An 18,090-nucleotide genomic window follows, 5' to 3' on the forward strand; every position below is an offset into this window, starting at 1 on the left:
ATGAAAGATTGCTTAACATTTGTGTTTGCTTTCTTGAAAGGTGTTTGGAAAGAGAAGGGGTCAAGTTACTTTTTGCTATGTATTCTTCTCATAAGCAGCATATCCCCACTGAAATCACATTCTGCTACATTAAGATGAAGGGAGGAGGGAGAGACATTATGTTCTGAACATCTGGACAGATGCAGCTTAACATGCTAACGGTCTTTTTAGGATTGATCAGAAACGGAATAAAGCAAGTACTGTACATGCATTAAAGAGATTTAGCATTTCTAATAATTCCTTGTCATACACACACACACACACACACACACACAGAGGCACCCTCACCCCCCCTACACACACACAAACATCAGACAGAAACAAGCAATCCAGTCATGAAAAAACAAACCCGGTACCTCAACCTTTCCCTTTCATGCACTACCTTCTGTATGGCACAAACTGTACTCCTTTGAAAAGTGGAACTGAACCAATACAAACAGAATCATGAACACAAACATTATGCAAACTGTCTTTGAACTTCCTACCATTAAATGTGGATTTTGACACTTTCTTTCTCCATATGTTTCTGAGATACTCAGGTAGGTGGGGGAGAAGAATGTACAAGCAAACAAGTAAACAGAGCTGTGCATATTCTTGTGTTTTATATGACAGGTGTGTCTGGTTTTCCTTCACAATTGTGTATTAAAGTATCATTGAAATATGCCAGTCTAAATGACTTTTTTTCACTGTAACATGCAATTTTCTTGTACTGCAGGTAAAATATTGGGCTTGTTTTATCCTTTGGAGTGACTGGAAGTTACTGGACATACAATACAGTAAGCAGGTGTGAAGGACATTGGATTGTACTAAAAAGTACATAGAAAAAAACTGAAGTCTAAAACAATATCACAGAAGGTAGAGGAGGGAGAGAGTGGGGGAACAGAAAATAAAGTAATAATTTTTTACTTACAGTCCTCTGAGACGAAGCCATATTTTCTCTATCTGTTCCGGCTGTAGGTACTTCAAAGAGTTGCTCTCAAATTCTTCTATTTCCTTCGTCGGAGACTCCATAGCTCTACGTGTGCACTTGGTTAAAGCTTAGAGAAAATGAATACGTCCCCAGAAACATGCACACTCTTCACGGTTGGTTCTGAGGTTGTTGTTTTTTAACACTGACCAAAAGCAGCAAACATTTTTTTCAGTGCCTAAATGCTCCCCTCCCAACCCCTTGCTCCACACTTTGATTAGAAAGAGCATGTGCAACCAGCAAGAATTCCAGGTGTACGCTGGGGGTAGTTGTGATGGCATGCCATGCTCCTCAGAGTGATGGAAGGGATTAGAGGCTGATCTCCAGATTGAATCCAGCCACCTATTTTATTTATTTATTATTATTATTTAGAAAAAACATTAAGGATACAAGGAGTGATATCAGCTTGATTTATCTTTTATCACTGCAAGGGAGGGTGGAGTAGAAAGCCCTGGTTGACAATTAAGATGTCTGAATGGGAGGCCCAAAAGTACTGGCAGATGTACAACTCCCAATTATCTGCCTTGCTATTTGCTGGACCCTGCTTCTTTCTCGCTCTCTGCTATGAAAGGCAGCTCTCATTCCTTCCAGTGCTGAATCTCTCTCTCTCTCTCTCAATTTTTGCAACACACACCCACAAATGCCCTCCCCTTCTCGTGTTCTTCCACTTACCAGCCGCTTTGCTGACAGGCAAGAAAACCGACAACAGAGGAAAAAGTCATCTTTCAATACAAGGCTGGCCAACCTCTCTCTCTCACTCACTCACTCACACACACACACACAGAGGTACATAGACTTTTTCCTTCATGTGCAAAAGCTCAGAGAACTGTAGGGAAAAGGAAGGAGAGGATAATCCAAAAGGGAGAGAGGCCAGCCTCAATTAAAATAGTAGAAGCAATGGAGTGAAGCAATTTCACTAATGCACTCTGCAGAAGTCATCTGTATGAATGCAGGCAGCCTTGCCTTCGTGGGGCAGAGCCAGCAGCCGGCAAGAGAGCAGCCGCCGTGTGAAACTAGTTCATAGTTTCTGAAAAGGTAAAAATGAACTAGCGAGTGGGTTACCATGAAACCCGTCGCTAATTGCTGGCCGAAGTAAACATGATCAAATAGTGCAACTGTAAGAAAAATTGACCCATGAAAAAGGTTACTTCAGGGACTCATGAATTCTCAGTCAAGGGAAGTTTTTAGAAAAGGAGTCAAGTATCTGTCAGCTGCGATTCAAGCACATGGTTTCCCCTTTACTGTAAAGTATTATACTGGATGCTCCCAGTGACCTCCTCCAGTGGTTTTCTACAGGTTAATGAAATCTGTAAATTCTGTTTCGTGGGATTATTTTCTCCATTTTAGTCTGCAGTGTTATTAAATACTTTACAGTGTTGCCCTCAGCACCAACACATCTGCCAGCTAAGGATTATCCTATACCGATCTGATGAAGCACACTTGTCCACGAAAGCTTATGCTACAATTGTTAGTATTTAAGGTGATACAAGACTCTTTGATATCAGTAACACAATAAAATGAGCCAAGGCAACAGGTAGAAGTTTCATTTCAAGGCATTTCAAGGACTCACCTATACCGTTCATAGTGCACCCATCAAGATATTTGGCTTATGGACCAGGACCTTTTCTCAGCTGATATTTAATACTCAGAGATGACCGATTTCCACCTACAGGTCATAATCCAATGGAGTTGTTATGTTGATGGAGTTACTTCTATCAATAGAATTGTGGGGAACTGGGACAATCCCAGTATTTTCTGCCCTTTTCACACTACACAATTACAGTACAGTGGGCTCTTATTATTCGCAGGGGTTTGTCTAGGATCCCCTGTGGATAACAAAATCCGTGGATCCTCAAGTCCCATTATATACAATGGCATAGCAAAATGGTGTCCCTTGTATAAAATGGAAAAATCAAGATTTGCCAGGTGGAATGTATACTTTTTTTGGAATAATTTCAAGCCATGGATGCTTGAATCAATGGATAAAAAATCCGTGGATAAGGAGGGCTGACTGTATAGCACTATTATTCTCTTTTAGCTGCCATGGCTGCATTCGAGGATGTGGACAAGATCCTCGGAAGTGTTCGGAAGACAACCTGCTCTCTTGATCCCTGTCCCTCGTGGTTAGCGGCCCAGGGGGGACCGGCGGTAACATCATTGTTACGCCGGATAGTTAATACATCTCTGAGGGATGGGCTATTTCCATCACAATTGAAATTGGCCATTGTAAAACCTATCCTAAAAAAGCCCTCCCTCGACCCCCTGGTACATAATAATTATCGGCCTGTTTCGCTGCTACCATTTTTGGGAAAGGTGATCGAGAGGGCGGTTGCAATCCAGCTTCAGGCGGTCTTGGATGAAACGGATTATCTGGACCCATTTCAAACTGGCTTCCGGGCGGGTTACGGGGGTTGAGACGGCCATGGTCGCCTTGGTCGATGATCTCCGTCTGAGCATCGACAGGGGAAGCGTGTCCCTGCTGGTGCTCTTGGACATCTCAGCGGCTTTCGATACCATAGACCATGGTATCCTTCTGGGACGCCTGGCAGAGGTGGGAATCGGGGGCACTGCGCTCCAGTGGTTCCGGTCCTACCTCTCTGGGAGGTCCCAGATGGTGCAGCTGGGAGACGTGTGCTCCGATGAGCGGGCTCTTAAAACTGGGGTCCCTCAAGGAGCCATTCTGTCTCCCATGCTATTTAACATTTATATGAAACCGCTGGGAGAGATCATCCGGAGACATGGGGCGCGGGGTTATCAGTACGCTGATGACACCCAAATTATTTTCTCTATGTCTCCGACTGATGCAGTGACTGGGGATGGCGTCTCTCCTCTCGTGGCATGCCTGGAGTCAGTAATGGGCTGGATGAGGGAAAACCGACTCAAGTTGAATCCAGAGAAAACGGAGGTACTAGTGATAGGTTCCCCTGGTCCAGGAATGGCGGTGGTTCCACCTGTCCTGAACGGGGTCACGCTCCCTGTGAAGGACTCCGTGCGCAGTCTGGGGGTGCTTCTTGATTCGTCGCTTCACCTGACTGCTCAGGTGAATGCGACGGTCAAGAGCACCTGTCATCAGCTTCGGCTTATTCGCCAGCGGCGCCCATACCTGGCCCAGAGGGACCTAGAAACTGTTGTACATGCTCTGGTAACTTCGAGACTGGACTTCTGCAATGTACTCTACATGGGGCAACCCTTATACCAAACTCGGAAGCTGCAAATGGTGCAGAACATGGCAGCCCGGCTGGTCACTGGCGTTCCCAGGACCAGCCATATAACACCGGTTTTGAAAGATCTCCATTGGCTGCCCATTCGCTTCCGGGCTCAATATAAGGAGTTGGTGATTACCTATAAAGCCCTAAATGGCTTGGGCCCAGAATACCTAAAGGACCGCCTCTCCCTGTACATTCCGCCTCGCACCCTCAGAACGTCTGGGCAGCAATTACTGAAGGTGCCTGGGGCTAGGTTATCCTCCACTACACGGAGGACATTCTCCACGGCTGCCCCAGCCCTTTGGAACACGCTGCCCACCGAGCTCCGCTCGACTACCACCCTGGCCCAATTCAGGAAGGACTTGAAAACCTTCCTGTTCCAACAGGCATTCCCCGACTAAAATCCTGTGGGCCTCCCTCCTCTTCCGTGGCCAAGAGGTTGGGCTAAGGGGCTTTTAATCTGTTAGTTTTATTGATTGTTTTATTGATTGTATGGTTTGCCTTGCTGTATTGGTATCTTTTTTATATTGTTTTTGGCACTACTGTTTTTAACCTATGTTGTAAGCCGCCCTGATAGTGGGAAGGAGTGGGATAAAAATAAAAATTTTATTATTATTTATTATTCTGGAGAATCCTGTGATTTACAGTTTGGTGCAGCCCTAGAGTTCTCTAGCTGAGAATTCTCTGCAATCCTCCTTCTACTGCAAATCCTAGGATTCCATGGGACATTGCCATGGCAATTAAAGTGGAATTGCAGCCCTCCAATTGTGTAGTGAGAAAGAACCCTTTAAAAAAATCTTTCTATAGAAATTCTTCCATAAATCTTGAAGGTTGATGATGGCGCGTCACAGACCACTGAGAAGCAGCAGCCTGGCTCCGCCTCTGCTTGCAGCATCCGGGAACCACAGCCTTTAAACGGCACGGCTCCCGGACACTGCAGAGAAGGAGCGCGGAAATCACGCTCCTTCTCAGGCCCCGGAAGAGGCGCCACGAGTGCCAAAGGGCGCACTCGTGGCATCACTTCTGGTGTGCCACATGCGGACGCAGAGCGTCCGCTACATCAAAATGGCGGCGCCCATATGAACAGGGCGCCGCCATTTTGTATGGACTGAGTCCATGATAGGGAAAGGGGCGTCTAGAAGAGATGCCCCTTTTTCAAACTGGGACGTCCTTAGGACATCCCTAATGGCTGTTTGTAACCTGCCATTGAAGGCTGGGATTGTGGGTGAAAAATGGGGTAAAGTGTGCCAAGGGAGAAGGAAATTTAAACTAATGTTAAGTAGAGATTAGGAGGGGAGGTTGGAGATACACACACACACACACACACACACACACACACACACACCCTCCAACGTCATTCACAGTAATCAGTTACCTTATTTCCCATCAGCCAGACATTACCCTTATCAGAATATTCAGGTGGTTTCAACACTTTTCTATGGATTTTATACCTCCCTCTTATACTTTGTTAATACTGTTCTCACTTGATTCTTTCTTTTAAAAACACACAGAACAATAATACCACAATAACTGAAGAGCCTTCTCCTCCTATATCGGCCTGGCCACCCATCAGAGACTTTCCTCTGCATGTCACCATTGGAAACGATACGATTTGCTGGGGCTGCATCCACATGGTAGAAATTATTCAGTTTGAAACCACTTTAACTGCCATGGCTCAGTGATATTGAATTCTGGGAATTGCAGTTTTGTGAGACATTTAGCCCTCTACATTAGAGAGCTTTGATGCCATTGCAAACTACAATTCGCAGAATTCCATAGACTGAGCCATGGCAGTTAAAGTGGAATCAACCTGGATTATTTCAGCAGTTCAGATGCAGCCTAGGATAGTTGGTTGTGGCAACCAGATTCTGGTTCCCCCCCCCTCAAGACACTCACCTCATTCAATAGTCACCTCACTGTGGACTTTTAGGGTGCTTCCAGACAAGACTTATACTGTGCAGTTGCACTGCTCCATTAATGGAAGTTTCTAGGAAGTCTACAAAACACTGCCTTCAAATTTCTCCCATTTCTTTCTTCAGTCTTTTCTTTTAGAAATAAAATGTGTTAAAGAAGAAAGTTGGATAGCTGCAGAATACCTTTTAATTGTGAATAACGGGAGCCTTTTGTCTGCAAACACCCTTAGGCACTTTTAATTAAAACTGTTTTATTCTACCAGGCTTTTGACCTATTTTACATTCTCACAAGTTATTTCTTTCTCAGTTTTTTAAAATTTTATCCACTCCTACATTTTGCCTTGATGCTTTTAAAGTTGTGACATCTTTTAAGCACTAAAAAGTAGGATACAAATACATTTACAAATAAATACACACAATTATGCTGCCCTCTTACAATTATGTTACTGTCCTCTTAAAAGCAACTGGGAATGCCTTGGAATAGCAGCTCTCAGATCAAGTGGTTCTCTTTTTGTGTGCTTCTCTAATAGCACATTGCTTTATTACCTGATAAAATTAATGCCACAAACTGCTAATTCCATAGTCACTTTATTACTTCCTTTTAATCGGATTGCAAGCTTTGAGGGCAGGGCCCTGGGTTTTTCATCTCTCAGAACAATACCTAGGAATGTTTCACACTACACAAACATGACTCTACGGTTCCACTTGAATTGCCATGGTTCCTGAAAACCTTGGGATATGTAGTTTGATGAAGCACTATTGCTCTCTGGCTGCAATTCCCTACTGCAGACCCCCGGATTCCATAGTATGGAACCATGACAATTAAGTGGAATCATAGTGCTTGTATAATATGAAAGGGACACTACTTAATACAGGCACACATCATCATCATCATCATCATCATCATCAATCTCTTTCCCCTTATTCATGCTTCACTCAGCTTGATCACCTGGTTTCCCTGACTAGGAGCTACTCACCCACCACTAACAAATTATCCAAGTAAGCCTTTTAAGAAAAGACTGTCCAGAATTTTTAAAAGGGAACATTTCATTCTGTCCATTTCCATTTCTTTCATGGAGCACTAAATATTTTGCAGCACTGAAGCCTGTTATCAGTCTAGAACTCCTAACTGGAGAAGAATTGGCCTCATTAGACTGACTATTTTTAAGGTGTCCTTTATTGTACAGAAGGGACAAAGTTGATAGTGTAACAATAGACCAAGGCTCCAAGTATTTGAGGTATGCACCATGAACCAGCTAAGACTGATGGAAACATATCACTAGGAGAAAAAAAAATATCCACCAGCAGAACACAAGATAAGATATATGGAATGAAATCATCACCGTTTTATGGGCTATGCTATAAATATCACAATATCCTACAACAGGCAAGTGTGTAACATTCAAATTTCTTTTAATATGTACCCATCCAAAATACAAGACCAAGAAAGGTTAAACCACCAATTTGTTGTGTGCCTTCAAGTTGCTTCAAGTGACACTATCACAGGATTTTCTTGACATGATTTGTTCAGAAGGGTTTTGCCTTGATTTTCCTTAGAGGCTGAGAGAGTGTGATTTGGCCAAGGTCACACAGTAAGTTTCCATGGCTGACTCTGGGTCTCCAGAGTCATAGTCCAACAGGAAAACCACCATACCATGCTGGCTCTCTTAAGTTATCAATAGAACTTACATAAACACAAGAAAAATATCCTTTATGGTGAACCAAATTTCTTTTTCTCTAGTAATTCATTACAGATTTTCACTCTAGAGGGAATCAAAGACAGCCACCCATTCAGTGATATAACCATTGGATTCATCTGAAAGGTATTTTACTTTTAATTCTATATTCTAGTCTGTAATTCTAAAACTGGGTTACCAATATCATCTAACTGGCTGATAAAAAGGGCATATGAAAAATGGTGAACAAGGACATCTCCCATTCCAAATCCACAAACACAGGGTGCCATCTATACTGTAAAAATAACTGTAGTTTGACACCACTTTACTTGCTGTAGCACCATTCTATGGAAACCTGGGACTTCTTTGGCTTCTCAGCCAAATAAGTGTTGGTGCCTCACAAAACTACAAATCCCAGGATTCTGAAGGATGGAGCCAAGGCAGTGAAAGTGGTGTCAAACTGTATCATTTTTACAGTGCAAATTTCCCCATAACTAAACAAAATATATCAAGTGTTATATATAGGTCAAATGCTATACAATCTAGATTAAATGATTTAAATTCACTAAATGATAATATACAAATAGAGTACCATAAACCAGGCTCATTACTGAAGTGTCATAGTGCTTCTTAAAAATGCAAATAGAAATATGTTAGTATATGATGATTATTTATGTCCATAGTATAAAACACTACAACAGTTGTATATTTTCAGTGTTTGTGCACATGCTTTGTTTCTTAACAGTCACAACTAGCAACACTCACAGATTCATATAGATTAGGAATAAACTCTAGAAACTCTGCATTTGACAGCAGTAATATGGAAGAGTGTTCTAGTCAAGCTTTACACAAGAATAATCCAGAACTCCCAAGAAAGTGAGAAATGTCATTTTAAAAGAAAATAAGAACAAGTGACAAGCACAAACTCAAATGTATGCCTGGATTTTATTTGGAAGGAGAAACAGAGCATAGCCAAATACAGGGGTAAGAATCCAGATGTTGTTCCCAGCATTCATCATAGACTGTGCTGGCTAGTGCTGCTGGTACTTGCAGTCCAACAACATCTGGAGCCCACAGAATTCCCACCTTGACCTAAATCAATTTTCTAGTCTCAACTAGAATAGATCCATTGAATCAACTGCTAAATGGTTATGCCAATATATATGTAAATCCCATTGATTCAATAGGCATACAGCAGATGGGGCTGGCTTGAGGTCCATGTTTTCATTCATTTCTTTATACAAAATTCACAACCCATACTTCTCAAGTACTTGAGGTGAACATGGAGGTGATGCCTCATTCCATAATAAATCTCCATATAACATTTCTCTCTTCTCAAGTTTTAACAGTTTTGTTGCTGGGCATTTACTTGTTGTTATTTGCAGAAACCTTGATAGCTTCAAGGAACCTTTTCACACTCACGACCACAGTAGCTTCTGGGCTGATATCTTCAGACACAAATGTATTATGTAACTTTTCCCTATTGAAGCGCTTGTAAGAATGGCACACTGAACATTTTCTGGCATCACACCAACCTTAGCATAACCCTGACAACTTATCATGACTTGCCAGGAAAGGGATCCTCAGGTTCTAGTAAAGAAAGTTCTTCATGGTGAACACTGCTGAGAAAATACCAGTGGGGGTGTCTTTGGCAGGGAGACGTGAGATCGATCAGGATCTGTGGATTCTGAGGCTGCATTACTCACTTTACTTTCCAGATTATCACAAGCTCTTTCTTACACCAGCAACTTTTTACATGACTTGAAATTAACTGTACAAATTTTCCTGTTGAAATTTAAACCATGACCACCCCAGGCAGCTACACATTTTGTATTTGGCTCATAGTTTAAAAAATGTCCTGGAGTGACATAATTGGTTTTTCATGTGCCTGAACACATTTTGCTCCAATAACATGTGAATGAGATTGATGGACTCCAGTGAAGCTACCCAGCCCAATAGCTGCACCCCGGCTTGCTAGGTAGATATTTCTTTTGTTACCATCCATGCATTATCAAAGGAACATATAAATCTCTCCACAAGGAAATAGCAATTATGATACTCCAGTAACTCAAATCTGAATTGGATTTAGAGCAAGCCAATGGCCACTGCAAGAATGGCAAGTTAATTGACCATAGGCTAAGCAAATCCAAATTAAGTACTGTTTTATCTTCCATGAGAAGGAATTTCAGATATACATATAAAGCTTAATAGAAACAGTGTGAGTTACACAACATCATGTATTCAAGAGGATACCATACTCTGGAAAAAGGAGTTGTATCTATAATATATGTTCCCCTAGTTACAGTTCCACATTCATTTTTTAAAAGGTACATTCACCATCTCCATGAAGCAACTGTAATAAATGAAGCATTAATTAAAATCTGTAGTTGTTCATTTATTACACTTGGCATCATAGGTTGTATCCACACTGCAGAAATAATCCAGCTTGACACTACTTTAACTACCAAGTCTTACTGGTATGGAATTTTGAGAACTGTAATTTGGTGAGACATTTAGCCCTCTATGTCTGTGAGTTCCAATGCCACAACAAACAAACAAACACAGACAGACAGACAGGAAAGTTTTGCCTTCCTGTATTTTGTGTAAGGATATACTTCATTAATTTCAATCTCAAAGGAAGCAATGGATAATTTTAGCAATTTTCCTCCCACTACACAAAGAGTCTTCAGAAAGTGTGCAATTCAAGACTTATTCTGTGCAAAATTCACAGTAGTGATATTTTGTTCAGGAATCAGCACTTTCTGTCCAGAAAACCATACTCCTGGGCATGTTTTTTTCCTGTGCAGAAAAAACACATGCAGGTTTTGTACAGAATACAGCCTGAACTTGCAAACACTCTCATCAGTGCAGGAGTATTTTGGTCAGAGCGTCCCATTTTTTTGAACATTACCTCCATCCTTAATTTGGGAAAACTGTAGTGAACCTTATGATGTCATCTTTTCCTGATTAAAATAGCTAGGTACTATTGTAACAGGCACCTCTCTTTTCTGTGTGTGTTTGCATGGGGTTTTCATGGTAAAAGACATTCAAAAGAAGTTTATCGTGCCTCCTTCTGCACAGTACTGTTTGCTATGGTGCGACTGCCATTGTCTCTGAGAAACCCTCTGCCAGTGTCACCCCTCACTAATACTGCTTCTGCCCAGTAGTTGTTTGGCACGTCTAGTTTGGCTTCTCTGTAAAAGCCTGTCTGACATGGGAGACCCAACTGGCTGCACTGCTACTGTCAGCACAGTTTCCTCCCTCATAGGATACACAATCCCACCACCAGAGAAAGGTAGTGTCATGGGGAGCAGAGTGAGAGGTGGGCAACTGTGCCTTCTAGATGGGGTTTAGCCTGTTTTCTGAGAGCATTATTGGGCTACGACTCGGTTTCCCTTAAAATATTCCAGGTACTTCATGATGATTTTTTTCCCTTTCGCTCTCTATATACAAACAAATTAAAAACCATTTTGTGCAAACCTTCCTTGGCTCAGCTTTACTCTTCATATTATCTGGGCACAAAACCAAGACAAGAGAAACAACAACAAAACTCTCAAATCCCTGCGGTAAAATTTATCACTCCTCATGCCATATCAAGCCCCAACTTGTAGAAACAATTGCACTAAGAAGTCCTCTCTTAAATTTTAATTTGACCATAGATGGTTTGGTTACCCACAGAGCTGGCAAAAAAGGCATCTCCCCACTACTATTCCTCCTATTGTTCAAGAAACACTTGTATTTTCTCAGATAATTTGTTTAGTAAGAATGCAGCACCATGTTCCCTGTGAAAAGTGGTTACAGAGTTTCACAGGTCCTTCCAAAAGGGATCAACATGGATAGGTATGGGCTTGCTTGTTCCAGAGGCTGCATACATAGAAGTCTGTGTGCAAAGACTTCCCAGCCTGAATGGTCCATACTAACTCATGGATTGTGGGAAAAGAGAAGTCATATTTCATATACTTTGCCCTTTTATGTGACTAATTTCTGAGAAGAGTTTCCATCCACCATATATACTCATGTACAAATTGACCTCATGTATAAGTCAAGGGAAGGTTCCAGGGTAAAAAGCATGGATTTTGATATGACCCATGGATAAGTTGAGGGTAAAACTTATATGGCTTATAACAAAGGATAGAACAGGGAAAACACCTCTTCCGTCCCTCCTTCTCTTTCTCCGGACCACCTAATACCACTTCCCTTGTGCTGTTAGAGAAGGCTTTACAACTGAATTGGGAAGGGAAAGATGTGGAATTAAATGGGGCGTTTCTTTGATGGGAAGAGAAGGTTTTAAAATCGGATTGAGAAGGGAAAGAAGTGGAGTTAAACGAGGTGTTTCTTTGATGGGAAGAGAAGGCTTTAAAACTGGATTGGGAAACACTTTCACACACGCACGCACGCACACACACACACACACACCTGCCTCTAGGCACAAAGTGTGGGGAAGAGTGGGGCATCACAGCGATGCTTGCTACAGGATCTTTCTAAGACGTATTAATGTACTGACCCGTATATAAGTCAACCCAGGATTTTAGGGTCAATTTTGGGGCATAAATTTCTCTTATAGTCGAGAATATACAGAACTAACATTCCTATCTGATACATACTAACATATGTGAGTTAAATGAACACCTGTACAGTTGTGAACTGATGAACATATCAGAACTTTTTGGAAGTCTATGAAGTCTGCAACACAACCTTTGGGGAGGTTCTAAAGAACTGTCATAGGGGCTGAGCAGACAGGCCAGAATAGTATGGGCTAAGCCTGGACCTGGTGCTCACCTGAGTTGGTCCCTGGGTCAGTGCAAGGATGGGTGGGTGTTTACACACCCATTCCCACACTGACCCAGGACTGGGATAGGTGCACATTCCTTACCTTGCTGTGCCATTGCTCCAACTAAGAAGACCCCCCCTCACTGTGTCTGACAAGAAAGCAGGGTGCCTCACTGCACCCACATGGTCAGGTACCCCATTTCTGCATCACAATGGTAACGGGGGCTTCTCAGTCAGAGCGGTGCACAGCAAGGTAAGGAATGGGCGGGGGCCATGTAAACAGCTGGGGTGTAACAACTGTTTACCCCAGGATCAGTCCAGATCCACTGTATCCATGTTTCATCTACCAGGATCAGGTCCAATTGTGGCCCCAGGGGTTTGTCCTGTATCATCTGAACTAGATGATGCAAGGCTTTTGACCCATGCAGACAACCCCATAGATGATTTTGAGGCAGAGCTTTCAGGAGATGATTCTAAGGGAGAAAGTGGAAAATTAAGAGCAAAGAAACAAAAGGGACCAGAGCAAAATAGCCTAGAAATCACCACCCAGAGTGGAGGAGAAAATTGTTGTAGCACACTTAACAACACACTCTAGACCAGAGCTGAGAATTCTGCAAGTGTTGGATTGCAGCTCCCAGCTTTGGCTGGGAGCTGCGTCCAACAATATCTGGAGGGCCACATCATTCCCAATTCTGCACTAAGCAAACGAAAAGGTAGATTAAGTTAACATTGATGTTTCCCCCCAAAATATCAAACAGGAATGTCAAAGAATCCTCAGGATTCTTAAGGATAAAAAAAATGTATTATGTTTTCAGAAATGTATTAAACTTCAGAGAACAATATTTTATGTCATAATAAATGTATTGATCTTTAAAGTACCACTGGACACTTTTTCATTTTTTCTTGCTGCAGATTAACACTGTTGCCCTTCACAGAGGTGCTGAACTGTGGCCCTTCATGGTCACACTGCTGTGAATAAAACTCTTCCAAAAGTAGTCCACTCTTGTAAACCCTCCAGTAATATAAAGTTATTTCCACCTGAAAGTTAAATTACATTTTCCTTTGCCACTATTTAACAAGTTTAGTGGTATGACTCATTCTTCCACAAATATATTAAGAGAACAGCAGCTATCTAACAGAATTCCAGAAATCTTAGAAATCGTGAGCAGTTTTTGTGGGTGTTTTGGGGGCCTGTTTAAAATTTATAGTATGAAAGAAAGGTAGGCACAGGTTTCTTACAAAGGGAGCATTTGCCCTCCAGATATTGCTGTTACTTCATTGCAGCAAAGCAATGCACCAGCTGTAATCATAAACCAAGGAAGGAAACCTCTGGTAATAAAATGGGAAATCACATTATTTCCTGAACCACCACAAATCAAACAATGGCAACCTGAAACAAAAAGCACTTAGTTTAAAAAAAAACCCATTAACAGTTCTATCAGTCACATGCAATACCAAGCATCCACATACACATGTTTTATGCATTGCTACACTGTTGTTTATAAATCAACAGTGTGCAAAGTTGCAGGTATAAACATTGATCACTCAGTCACTATAAGTGATGTCCATGTATGAAACAGCTATAGGGAGCTTTCAAAAATCCACTGAGTTTTCATATAATTAAAACCTGTGTAGTTTAGTAGAACTTGGATGAGAAAATTCTGGGTTCAAATCCCCACTCAGCCATAAAACTGCCTCGTAGCTTTCAGCTATCTGTCGGATGACTTATTTCACATCGGCCTTTCCTTTAAAAAGCTCAAAACCACCACCTCCCCTAAGTTACAGCAGAATATAAAAGTTGCAAATCTTTCAAAAACCAGCATTTTTAAGAAAGAAGATTACAGTCATCCCTTCCCTTACGCGGAGGAGCCGTTCCAGACACACACACACACACACCCGCGTAAGGGAAAAATGTGGATGCTCAAGCACCATTCAAATGAATGGGGCTAGTGCCCCCGGCGGTGGGGCAGTGGCACGTGGGGTGCACACTACAGGAGTGCGTGACATTGTTTTTTTCCGGTGCATGGCTTCTTTCCTTCCGGCATGGCTTCCAGCATATGCTGGAAGCCACGTAAAACTCGTCCGCGTATGACGCGGACACACTGTAATCGCTGTTTTAACCAATCCAAATCAACCAATCATTAAACTAGATTCTCTGAAGATTCCAGCCACAGATGACCAGCGAAACATCAGGAATAAACTCTTCTAGAACCTGGCCACATAGCCCGAAAAACCCACAAAAAACTATGGATGCCGGCCATGAAAGCCTTTGACTTCACATTAAACTAGATTACAATGAACAGCAAATCAAACATAATTAACGAATGAATGTAATTGGTTGAAACAACACAAATCATGAACAGTGTTGGAGATTTAAACCATTAAGGTCATTAAAAGGCTTTAGATTAATGAGAGAGCAAATTGTGAGCAGTTTTTACAAGCTCAGTACTAGCAACAGCGCTATTACTTCTTTAAGGGTGTTGCAGGTCCCCCTCTCCACTCCCAGTTAACAACACTGACATAGCATTCTGGACCAACTATAGCTCCCAGACACAAAGATTAGGCTATTTAGTACCATTATAGTCCACCATTCCATCTAAGGAACTCAAAGTAGTGAATGTGGTTCTTCCAGAACTCCATGTGATCTATTAGGCACAGAGTATGTGAGTGAATCAAGATCACCCAGAATGTTTCTATGGTTGCATAGGGATCTGAGTCTGGATCTCCATGGTTTAAGACCAACACTTATCATTCAATTGACTGGTGAGACTTCCTACTTTCATGCCAGTTTTCTGAATACAAGAGGGTTTTATCACATAGGGGAATTAAATAGGCCAACAAGTACTATGTACAATCCAGAATGAAGTACACCATAAAATTATTATGCAACGGATTAACACAAATAATTGTGTAGCTCAACTATCAGCCATGAATCAGCAAGTGAAAAACCTACAGATGAAGAGATAATGAGTAGTGAATCAGTTCCTTCCATTTGTATTCACTCTTTGTACTGAAATGTTTTATACGGTGATAGGAAAGTTATTAGAAGAGGGTTAATGCATATAATTCATCATTAATAAGCTTTTTAAAAAATCCAAATTCAATTCAATTTATATCAAAAGGGGGGAAATGTTAACTATTACATTTATATTAAATCTAAATTGAAGTTTAATGCCTGCACGAAAAGCTTTATCAGAATGAAGTTGAAAAGGCCATATACGTTTTACTCCCACCCATTTACCTAAGTGCTTGTTCCTGTTCTGAGCTTGGGGGGAAAGGAATTAGTTGCTTGAATTTTTGAAAACCCTATTTCTCATTCACCCAACTAACCAAAAATGCTCATCTTGCTTTCCCTGCCTTACCTGCCATTTCTTTAGTTTACTGGTTCCCACATAGATACAACCAATATTCCCAGGGTTTAAAGATTCAAGATTCAGTTTTCCTGGGACAGATGAGGAACCTCTTATGTACTGACTGCTAGAGAACAGAGAAGGACTATCTAGATATTAAGAAAACCACCCCCTTCCAAGCACTCCTTATTATTTGCTCATTTACAATCTTTTAATCTTGGAATTACTTAAACTATGATATGCTGATCATAAAATAAATAACAGGTTTGGATACTGTGACCTTAACATTGTAATTCTTCTGTTTTGCAAAAATCAGAGAGAACTAGGTAAAACAACAGCTGAAAAATGTAAATGTTCCTAGGTCTTTAGCACTGTCTCCAAGTTAAGTAATTAATAAATTAGAAAATTATTTCTGGATTTATTTTAATGCTGAAATTCCAAGTGAAGTCAATAATTTTTTGTTATTTGATAACTCAATTGGCTTTAACTAGTTAGCCTTTACCTTGGATTCTGTGTATCTTTGGAGTTGTTTTAGCTGCTCTAGAAGTTGTCCTTTCTGCTGGGATCTTTTTTTTTAACAGAATGCAATTTCAGCCCTTAAAAGATTTTCACTTTTACCTTGTTCTGAAGGAAAGGGTTGTATTCAGACAAAGTTAGCTGCATGTGGATCCTCCTGAAATCAGCAACCTTTCATACTTATTTTAACAGGACTGAAATATGAATAAATTGGTCTTGGCCTAACCACAAAACTTTTCAATTTATAATGTGACACATGCTATTTACATCTAAGGTCCCAATGCCTTCATTTATTCACTGAAAGGCAGTAGTACTTCAATGTAGTCCATCCCATACAATAAAAACAATAGTTCCTTGATATCCCACCACCATATTTCTAGTAGACATCGTCATTTGTGCACTAGTAATGTATTTCCTACTTCACTAAAATTACTATTTCCAGCCACATTACATTACATTTTCACTCTTGCCAAGAATATTGGAAAGTGCACTTATCTACCTCTCAAGTTAATCACAGAATTTTGTAATCCTAATGGATGCTAAGGACTGAGGGAAGAAACCACAGTGGGCTTTATGTTCAATAATGGAACTCACAAGCTGAAATAGAAAGGAATAGCCTACTGTTTCGGCTAAGATCCATTTAAAAAATACCATGCCAATTAATAATAATAATAATAATAATAATAATAATAATAATAATAATATGTTTTATTTATAGACCGCTATTCCGCAATGATCATAGCGGTGTACAGTAAAAATTGTAATACAATACAAAATAGAAGGTGACAGTTAAAGGAGGGAGAAGTCTCGTCCTTCAGGCTGTCCCTGATGTTGCTGGGTCTGCCTGATCGCTTTAATTAATAATTAATCAGAGGGACTGGGACAAACATTTTATAAAGAGACAAATTAATATAGCATGTAGTTAGCTCACTTATATAAACTGTACAAATTAGCAATAACCCATTCTACTTTATGGTAATCAGTATTTTATTTTGCAAATGTCTTCAGCCTCTGTGATCTTCTCTAGTCTTGGTCCTAGATTGACTATGAGCTCTTTCACATGTTAAGGACAACCTGAGCCATACTTGTCCACAGTTGCCCTCTTTGAGGTTTCTAGTCACAGAGGCCTTTAAAGGCATTCCATTCAAGTGTAGTAGAATTCTCCTTCAGACTTTTCTGCTGAACTATTCCAGGTCCAAAGCTCTCTCCACCACACAAATGAAGATATTGAGTGAGTGTGGCCAGCCTAGGCAGAAAGGCCGGAAAAGTTAATGTTGGACTAAAAAAAAGTAAGGGTTGTCAACTCATGACCAACTGTAGGGAGTGGTGCTCATCTCTGTAACTAAACCGAAAAGCCAGCATTATCAAAGACAACTCTGTGATCATGCAGTCAGCATGACTGCACAGAAGGCTTTTGACTTCCCACTGAAGTGGTACCTATTTAACTACTTGCACTTTTACATGCATTCAAACTGCTAGGTTGCCAGAAGCTGGGACTAGTGAGGGGATCTCATTCTGTCACACAGTGCTTGGGTCTCAAACTGTCAACCCGACAACTTTGCGATCATCAGAGTCTGCATCTTAACTTCTGAGCCACTGCATCCCTCACACTTCTCTTCCCCTCGGGGGACTACAACACCCAAAATTCTGTAG

General features: G+C 41.1%; 1 protein-coding gene across 6 annotated transcripts in view; it reads right to left on the reverse strand.

Moving 5' to 3' along the window:
- PDE1C (phosphodiesterase 1C) overlaps window positions 1–18,090 on the reverse strand; it is a 274,362-nt gene that overhangs the window by 171,253 nt on the left and 85,019 nt on the right. The window contains exon 1 of one of the 6 annotated variants that reach the window (XM_042475752.1): window positions 950–1,628. The exons of the other annotated variants lie outside the window; for them this stretch is intronic. Within the exon in view, the coding sequence (XP_042331686.1) occupies window positions 950–1,050 (101 nt within the window). The 5' untranslated portion in view covers window positions 1,051–1,628. Of the gene's footprint in view, window positions 1–949; window positions 1,629–18,090 lie in introns of those variants that run through there. 6 annotated transcript variants of the gene reach the window in all.

The sequence above is a fragment of the Sceloporus undulatus genome, chromosome 6 (genome assembly GCF_019175285.1).
Source record: "Sceloporus undulatus isolate JIND9_A2432 ecotype Alabama chromosome 6, SceUnd_v1.1, whole genome shotgun sequence".
Taxonomy (NCBI): domain Eukaryota; kingdom Metazoa; phylum Chordata; class Lepidosauria; order Squamata; family Phrynosomatidae; genus Sceloporus; species Sceloporus undulatus.